Here is a 9,414-nt window from a genome sequence, read left to right as displayed (position 1 = left end):
TCTTTGTAGTGACTGGGTGTATTGATACACCATCTAAAGTGTAATTAATAACTTCACCATGCTCGGAGGGATATCCAATGTCTGCTTTTTGCATTTACAAATAGGTGCCCTTCTTTGCGAGGCATTGGAAAACCTTCCTGGTCTTTGTGGTTGAATCTGTGTTTGCAATTCACTGCTCGGCTGAGGGACTTTACAGATCACTGTATGTGTGGTGTACAAAGATGAGGTAGTCATTTAAAAATCATGTTAAACACTATTATTGCACGCAAAGTCCAGGCAGCTTATTATGTGATTTGTTAACCACATTTTCACTCCTTAACTTATTTAGGCTTGCCCTAACAAAAAGGTCTAATACTTACTGACTCAAGACTTTTCAGCTTCTCATTCATTTGTAAAAATTTCGAAAAACATAGTTCCACTTTGACATTATGGGGTATTGTGTGTAGACCTGCGACAAAACATCACAACTTAATCCGTTACAAATTCAGGCTGTAACACAAAATGTGGAAAATGTCAATGGTGTGAATACTTTCTGAACACACTGTACATATGCTGGAATTCTCATAGAATGCAATGGAGTGATACTGACACCTGCTGGAGATTTCATCACCCATGCATTTGATCTGTATTACATTGCATCAGCAAGGGACATTTAGATAATTAGATGAAAGACAAACATACACTGAACAAAAACATAAATGCAACATGCAACAATTTCTAAGATTTTACTGAGTTACAGTTCATATACATTCATTAGGCCCTAATCTATGGATTTCACATGACTGGGAATACAGATATGCAAAAGTCAGTATCTTGTGTGACCACCATTTGCCCTTATGCAGCGCGACAATTCTCCTTCATATAGAGTTGCTCAGGCTGTTGATAGTCGCCTGTGGAATGTTGTCCCATCCCTCTTCAATGGCGTTGCGAAGTTGCTGGATACTGTCGGGAAATGGAACACGCAGTCGTACACGTTGATCCAGAGCCTCCCAAACGTGCTCAACGGGTGACATGTCGGGTGAGTATGCAGGCCATGGAAGAACTGGGACATTTTCAGCTTCCAGGAATTGGTGTACAGATCCTTGCGACATGGGGCCGCTAAAACATGGTGATGCCGGCGGATGAATGACACAATGGGCCTCAGGACAAATTCTCAGTATCTCTGGGCATTCAAGTCTGAAGTCGGATACGACGCCAAACTGCAATCAGGTCATGACCCTGGTGCGGACGACGAGCACGCAGATGAGCTTCCCTGAGACGGTCTCTCACCGTTTGGACAGAAATTCTTTGGTTGTGCAAACCCAGTTTCATCAGCTGTCCGGGTGACTGGTCTCAGACAATCCCGCAGGTGAAGAAGCCGGATGTGGAGGTCCTGGGTTGGCGTGGTTACACGTGGTCTGCTGTTGTGAGGCAAGTCGGACGTACTGCCAAATTCTCTAAAATGACGATGGCAGCTTATGGTAGAAAAATGATGCTTAAATTTTCTGGCAACAGCTCTGGTGGACATTCCTGCATTCAGCATGCCAATTGTGCGCTCCCTCAAAACTTGAGACATCTGTGGCATTGAGTGGTGTGACAAAACTGCACATTTTAGAGTGGCCTTTTATTGTCCACAACACAAGTTGCACCTGTGTAATGATCTTGCTGTTTAATCAACTTCTTGATATGCCACATCTGTCAAGTGGATGGATTATTTTGGCAAAGGAGAAATGCTCACTAACAGGGATGTAAACACATTTCTGGACACTTTAGGAGAAATAAGCTTTTTGACAATATGAAAGAATTTGGGGACTTTTTTTTTTAGCTGATGAAATAACACTTTACATGTTGCATTTATATTTTTTTCAGTTTATTTAATTATACACAAACTGCACTGTGTATATATCATTCTGCATTAAGCCATTTGACAACTCGAATGCTCACAGATTAAGAAGTTTGTAGGGTTTATTTTAGTTGCACTTAAACTCAAAATACCGTTGTACAGTATTAACAGAACGGCACTGGTGTTGATACATTCTGTTTGCAATAGAATTCAAATCATTAGGGATCATGACTCTGGGTGTAATCCAAACTCAGACCTCAACAAATCCTATATTGCATCCAATTCAGAGTTTAGACATGCTTGGATCTCAAATAAATCAGTAGATTCATAGAAAAAGTTAAGTTGTCACACCACATTCTGTACGATTTCCCAGTAAACGTAACCAAATCAAACTGGCCCATTTCTGAAATTCCTTTACATTATTCTTAGTAACAAATAAAAACATTTCTAAATCAGTGGAATGATACAAATGAATGCACACAGAGTTTCAAATCCATCCTTGTGATTGCACCCGTAATGTACTGTGTCCAACCCGTTAACACCATGCCAATTCTTGCCAAACCATTTTGTTTGTCCAACATTTTAGAGGTTAACAGTGTTGGACGGTGCCGGTTCAAAAACAAACCAGTCATTGTTTGGACACACTAGTTTCAAGTAAGTCAAACAGTGCATAGGTAAAACTGCAATACAATCTCTCCCATCATTACAGTCTGTACACTTTATGTGGACAATATATTCAAAATTGAGTTATGATGCCAGCCAAATAGAGGGATGTCTGAAAAAGTTGGGCCAATTGTGCAGCTGTGGTAATTCTTCACCACAATCATGATTACACTTTAATTGCTAAAGACAAATGGCTTGTGTTTCTAGGTTGGTAAAGCTATAGACAGTGCAAATAATTAAAGAAAAGTAAAATTCACTTTCAATATGGTGAAACAACATAAATGGTGCCAACATTAGTGCACCACTACCTGGGGAATCCATGGGGGAAATCGCTGTTGTCACTCAAATATCACAATTGCAAAATCAAGGTGAGATGCTGTGCTCCGCACAATAAAGCTAGTCTCCTAAGTAGGCACATCAGCAAACATCAGCATCACATCCACATTGAAAGGGTGCGGTGAGAGGGACTCTTTTTGCTGTGCGGGAAAACAAAACCCCATTTGCTAGGGCACACAAAGAAATGACAGCTACACACATCTCTAGAAGCCTCTAGAAGCCTTCTGGAGTATACTGTAGTCTCCAAACCATTCATATCCTCATTATTCCTAGCCCAGTGTCTTCAACGGCAACCATTTCACAAGCGTTAAACATATACATGTCCAAGTCCAGAGAGCAGGGTTACATTCTTCTCTTGAAAAAAAAGTCTTAACGATTGTCCTCAAACAGAAGGCGAGATCGAAGAGTTGGGAGTCCAAGGTGTACCGCCATACCTATTGGCAGTGCCATTTAGTCAATAGATGCAGGTCTAGCCATGTGCTCTTGTAATCAGTTGGTCTTCAGCGTAAAATGAACTATTCACAACTTCTGCATAGAGTCCCTCACTATGACATATTGCTCCTAAACATTGAAGGAAAAAAAAGATAAGAAAAGTCATATGCTGTGGGCTTCAGATTTGTACACAGGGGAGTAAGGAATTATAAAAATTGGAGGTAGCTAACCTTCAAGACATATAAAACAACACAAATAAGAATGTTTTGTCGCACGGGCCTGTTCGCACCTTGAGCTGCATTTGACTGACAAACAACGGTTTGTTTAAAAATCAATAAAACAAGTGTAGTCGTATGTGTCCATGATGACTCACTTGTTAATTGGAAATGAGGAAAGACAACATAGCAATGATAGCACTTGCATTTCTCCAATACAAGTACAATGCATGTCCACTTTGTACAGACAAGTTGCTACATGATATGATATACTCCACTCAAGAATTTCTATGCATGTTTCATACCAGGGAACTGGCAAGCTATGATCCGTGGAGATCCACTTTGATTAAAATACGCACTTGCTAACAGACAATCTTTGTCAGCTAACTACTAGATGAACTGGTCAACAATTTATTTGCCCGTTTTATTTTCTAGTGATTGAGGCACTGATAGAAGTAGTGATAGTTGTTGCCTTGATCTATTTGTTCCTATATGCTATCAGTGAATTTTAACTGTGAATACACTGTAGCTCACTCACAAGTACAAGCACTCACACCAAATTGATATGCAAATTGCACTTGTGTCAAATATGCACTGGGTGACGTGATTCCAAGAAAATGTCAGTCCAAGTAAGGCTCAATCATTAACATACAAGAAGATTGTCAAATCAAAAAATTGGCCCACCAGTCAATGACAACAATCGAACACATACCGCTGATGAGGTTAGCATCAAACATTCCCAATGAACAAATATTTCACACAGAGGATGGGTCAGAGAAAATCTGGCATGTCCACAGCTTTATCTGACCTGTATGTACATAGCCTCTTTGACAGAAATGCCCAGGTAAATGACACAAACATTCAGAGCAAGCAGACACAGAAGTCTTGAGTAGTGGTAAATCAATTTCCCTTTTGGGTGAGGCAATGGGCTGGTGGACTAACGCTGGGATTTGACTCTGGTACCCCTGGCGATGGGGACTATCTCTCCTCAGACACCGGTGCGGTAATATCTAGCGGTGGTGTTTCCTCAGATGGGGTGTCCATATCCATGATGGGGTTGACAAAGCACTCGTATTCAGAATCCTCTGCGTTCTCCTCAGCATTTTCCTCAGCGTGTGCGCTCACAAAGTCGTTCTCCCACTCCAGGGCGTTGGAGTCCTCCGAAGCGGAGGCCGGACCACTGGTCGCCTGCTTATCGCCCGGCTGGAGTGCCGCTCGGAGTATGTCCTCCTCCGTTTTAGACCTCTCCCACGCTGTGACCGTCCGGTTCATCCCTGAAGACAAGGACAATGTGATACACTGACACATGGAGTTAAACCCCAAATGGTCGTTCAACTGGTGGTTTTTGAGGGTTCAATCCGACAATCACTATCGTTGTTCAATGAAACTGCACAGTACAAGTTCAGGGAATGTAGTGCAAATTCATGTAATGCCACCAACAAAACATCCCAAAGGGGACAATAAGTAAAATAATTAGACAAGCCCCCACCTTCCTCGTCCTCCCACTCCAGGTCCAGTGAGGTTCCGTCATCATTGGTGGAGCGGGTCTTGGTGTTGAAGTCCCAGCTGCTCTCCGTGTTGGGAGTGATCACGTTAGTCTCAGAAGACAGCCCTGATGACACAAACAAATTACAGGTGGTGTTAAAGAGCAAGACGTCTCATAATGATGCCTGAGGATGACCTTTCAAGAATACAGAAAGTCATTTATCTTAAAATATCATATTTGTATGCATCATTTTTTTTTTTTAAGAGTTTTTAAATCAAGCACGGACTATAATATATAGGCTACAGAAAATGCTAAAATAGCGGACTCACTGCTGCTCCTGAAGGCTTCCGACGTGGCTTTCACATTCTGTAGGTAGACATCAAAGTCTTCCCCGGAGCCATGCCTAGAACAGAATCCAACCAGTGAAGGAGAAACTGGAAACTTGACACACAGACCATGAGGTGGTAGACATTTCTGCTTGGTTGATATACTCACTTTTTCAAATGGGCTGAGCCACCTTTGTTTTCCACCTTGCCTTTTGTCCGTTGTGCAAGCTGGTGCTTTGAAAAATAGGAATACCTCAGAAAAACACTTGGTCGAAATGGTAAACAAGCATCTCTTGAAAATGTGTTAGTGAAATGCAGCCAATCAACTGTTAAAACGGATTAAGCTGGGAGCTGGGCAAACACATATGAAACAGAAATTAAAAGCACAAGTTAACGTGTTGTGAACAAAATTTTAAAAAAATGTATGTAAATGTCATGTTATGGAAGTGTCCAGAGACTAGCAATTTCCCTTGGTTTTCGAGAAGCTTTCCCCGCCAGCAAAATACTTCCTCATGCTCATTTTGCAGTTGCAGGGGCACAGATAAACCAATAACAAAGGCACCAAAAACAAATCCTTTTAGAAGGGAATACGCTGTCAGTATAGTGTTGCAGGTCTTTAGGTGTTGTACACATGAAAGTGTATCACTATGAACTTCATCCACAACGTTATATTCCATTTTGTTGGACTCAAGCAATACTTTTCCGTGTGTGAATATGCGTAGGCTTTTAATCACCACAATGGGAACGAAAAAGCAAGAGCATCCTCACACAAGGAGATGTGTCACTCGAGTCCAACAAAATGCAATATAACGTTGCGGATATGACACAATTAAGTTGGGAATTAAATAATTTCATGTGTACAACATCTAAAGACCTGCATTACTACTGTATACTGAGAGCTTTGCCATTTCCAAAAGGACGTATTTGGGTGCTTTTGGAGCCTTTGTTCATGTTATCAAAAAAATATATTTTTGTTTTTAAGGGGAAAGCTGCGGAATGACACATTTAAAGAAAATAATAATAATCACAGCATGGACAAACAAAGGAATGGAAGTAAATGGTTATATAATTTGAAGATAAAAAAATGGAGTGTGGACAAATGCCTCAGTTAATTCAGGTAAAAAAGGGAAAGGCAAACCAAATACCAAGACTGTTTTTTACAGTTCAGATAGTTTGACTTTAAAAGGACACTTGCCTGGGGGTATGATTTACAAATTCATATAGAGATACATACCATAGGCTACATTACTTTAGATTGACCACCAGTTTATGTGGTATTATGTACTTGAAGGGGTTATCAAGAGATGTAGGGGTAGAGCCAAGGAAAAGCTGAGTGAGGCGTAAAAAGGTAGTGAAGGGACGACAGGCTCACTTCAATAATGGCCGCCTCACCTCCTTTATCTTTCGAACACGTGCCAGCCTGGCAGCCTCACGCTGGGCAGCATTTCTAGCCTCCTCTTCTAGCCTTAACTTCTCCTCTTGTGCCAATAACTGAGCAGAAATGATGAAACATAAAGGACACAAAGTTGAGAACAGAAAACTAAAATTGCAAAACAATTCTGCAAAGCAAATAATGGAAAATTAAGATCGGACTAAATTAAAACATAAGCCTGTTATGAGCACTTAGTTTAGATAAGTTGACGCTTAGACTATCTAGCAACATGAAAGGCACTGCAAAGCTTATAAACGATAATTTGGGAAGTGTATTGATTCCGTTGAATTGAACCTTCAATTATCAATAAGCAACAAAAAAACAAGGTCTATGTAAAAACTACATCTGCATGTATCCATCCCTTTCAGAGGCTCTGGTCTATATCCCTTACACAGACGGAGAAGAAACTAGTTGCTTGTGTAAGCCTACCTCTGCTTGCAGCTTCTCGTCTATCAAGGTCTGTTGATTGGAAATTGCAGCATAGCGGTGCTCTTTGAGGTGGAGGATCTCATCTTCTCTGATAGGCCTGGTATCAAAATGAAACAAAGATTACCTCAAGCTCACCTTGACATTATTCTTCTGAAATGCATTTGCCCAGTCCCCTGAAACAAATTTTATAAAACATACCTGGGACAGCTTTGTGGGCTCTCTGCCTGAAATTAGAATAAGACAACTTCAAACCAAAAGTGGGCAAAGAATAATGTGCAATATGACAACACTCATGGTGTCTTCTGTGCACCTTCAGACAATATCACCCTTTGGGATTGTTTCAATCGAACAAATATGGTCTACATGTTCACACTTACCTCGTCACTCTCAACGAGGTTTTCAAACTGTGGAGACAGAACTGCACTGTAAGTATTAGCTTGTTACATCACCTTCTTTCTTCAAACAAAGTGATGAATGGTAAAACATGTCATCTTCCAGAAAAATCTATGTACCATACCTCTATTGTGTAATGTTCCCCAGCAGTACTGCTTCTAAAGTATTTTGAACTGCATGGACAGAAATATGAAAATACTGTCATCCATATAGGCTGATTTTGGTCACTTTGGATTTACATGATTGTCATAGCTAGTTCTTTCAACATAATATATACGGCCTGACATCAAAACTAACATTAAAGCCTAACTGATATCAACATCAAGCCTACAGTTTAAATCTGCGTATGTGACTAAAACACTTGGATTTGTCAACTCAGAACGTGATTTTCCCTCTAAGGAAGCATGGAATGAATCTGCCTACAAAATGTTTTAGATTTGTTTAAATTAGAATTCAATAAAGCTGAATCAAATTTTAAAAGTAAACGCATTATGCACTCCCAAAAATGATTGGCAAGACCCATATGATTTTTTATTTTACCTTTATTTAACAACAAATTCTTATTTACAATGACGGCCTAGGAACAGTGGGTTAACTGCCTTGTTCAGGGGAAGAACGACAGATTTATACCTTGTCAGCTCGGGGATTCGATCTTGCAACCTTTCTGTTACTGACCCAACGCTCTAACCACTAGGCAGGGTGAGGAACGCTTCAGTATTGACAATAGGGTCACAGATTGAACAATGATACAGATATTTCACCGGGTCTAGTGAAAAATTTACTCTTGCCAAAGTTTTCTAAAATCGCGTTTTTTAAGGAGTGCAAGGGCGAATTTAGTTATTGCACACGTGCACTTCACAGGCGTTCCTTAACGAAAATATGCAAATACATGGAATAATGCGCCAATAGGATCTCGCGAGTTCGTGCTTGACTCTGCCCCACTTCATATGCTTGTTCTGCCCACTATGACTCATTTGTTCACATTGAAAACGATAGGCTGTGGTCTATCTTGGGTTAGTTATAAAAATATTCGGTACAGTATAGGGGATAGGTTTAGAAACTATGATTGCTGAAAAACCTAACTACCTAGTAGAGAAAGGTATTTGACAAGCAACTGTGGCACGTATAAACTCTTGGGCACCGTGGAGGTTTTGACGCTGCATTGTAACGTTATTGTATGACAGCCAACCCACTGAATACGTGTATCTAGCTAGCTAACCTAAGCTGGTCAACGCTAGTTTAAAGGGCGTATCACTTACCCGCCTCCTCGTTTTATCCTGTTCGCTTCTCTTCTGAAGATCCCAGAACAATAAGCCCAACAGTTCCCCATCGCATTCTGTCAAAAATACAACTTCGTTGGGTTGGGCGCTAACTTCCTGGATATTCTGAGAAAATAGTTGGATAGCTAGCACAGGCGTTTCATTCCTAAAATCTTCGACCCGTCGCCGCGGACATTAGCTAGCGCTTAAAATGAAAGGGTGACATGACACCCAGTGCACAACAACTCATCGTGATACAGCCTATATTTTTATATACAGAAGCCTGTTGAACATCAAGATTAATCAGAAAAATGTGGCTAGCAACAGCCGTGGTTTTTTGAAGTCTCATTCAATACTTCCTTTTCCTCGTTCTAGGCACGTGACCCATGTTTAGCTACGGAATCTAATCTGGCTCAAACGAAATGTGCGCGCTTCAGATCCAAAAACACTGTTTTTCAGGCAAGAAACTACTAGGCCCACCATTATTTTTTGTAAAACCAACAACTTTTTAGTGTCTTTTCCCCCATCCTCTGTAGTTCTTACATAGGACTGGTATAAATGAAAACATAGACAGCATATTAAATGTTGTACAACATTACAGTAGCCCACATATATTTTAAA

The 9,414-nt window shown here is 40.6% G+C and overlaps 1 protein-coding gene across 3 annotated transcripts; it reads right to left on the bottom strand.

Annotated features, from left to right (window-relative positions):
* Positions 1–1,926: 1,926 nt before the first annotated feature.
* Positions 1,927–9,184, bottom strand: LOC112256310 (AP-1 complex-associated regulatory protein). Of its 3 annotated transcripts, none has more exons than XM_024429469.2 (10): positions 8,794–9,182; positions 7,659–7,707; positions 7,519–7,545; positions 7,340–7,365; positions 7,142–7,238; positions 6,673–6,771; positions 5,450–5,508; positions 5,284–5,357; positions 4,958–5,080; positions 1,927–4,742 (listed from the first exon to the last, which is right to left on the bottom strand). In XM_024429469.2, exons 1-10 carry the CDS (start codon positions 8,862–8,864, stop codon positions 4,447–4,449), a joined length of 921 nt encoding a protein of 306 aa, XP_024285237.1. In that variant the 5' UTR covers positions 8,865–9,182; the 3' UTR covers positions 1,927–4,446. The 3 variants fall into 3 exon arrangements, with proteins under 3 accessions (XP_024285237.1, XP_024285236.1, XP_024285238.1); XM_024429468.2 differs by having other exon boundaries at positions 5,450–5,514; positions 8,794–9,181; XM_024429470.2 differs by lacking the exon at positions 6,673–6,771 and having other exon boundaries at positions 5,450–5,514; positions 8,794–9,184.
* Positions 9,185–9,414: the final 230 nt, after the last annotated feature.

The sequence above is a fragment of the Oncorhynchus tshawytscha genome, linkage group LG08 (genome assembly GCF_018296145.1).
Source record: "Oncorhynchus tshawytscha isolate Ot180627B linkage group LG08, Otsh_v2.0, whole genome shotgun sequence".
Taxonomy (NCBI): domain Eukaryota; kingdom Metazoa; phylum Chordata; class Actinopteri; order Salmoniformes; family Salmonidae; genus Oncorhynchus; species Oncorhynchus tshawytscha.
The sequence above is the reverse complement of the archived record's forward strand: the minus strand, read 5'-3'. Positions and strand labels throughout refer to the sequence as shown.

Bases quoted from the DNA above. Each gene is read 5' to 3' on its own strand.
- LOC112256310 (XM_024429468.2), bottom strand. From the start codon at position 8,864: ATGGGGAACTGTTGGGCTTATTGTTCTGGGATCTTCAGAAGAGAAGCG. The intron at 7,546-7,658 runs GTATGGTACATA...CTGTCTCCACAG, and splicing joins GGGAACATTACACAATAGAG to TTTGAAAACCTCGTTGAGAG. The intron at 5,081-5,283 runs GTGAGTCCGCTA...TTGTGTCATCAG, and splicing joins GGAAGCCTTCAGGAGCAGCA to GGCTGTCTTCTGAGACTAAC.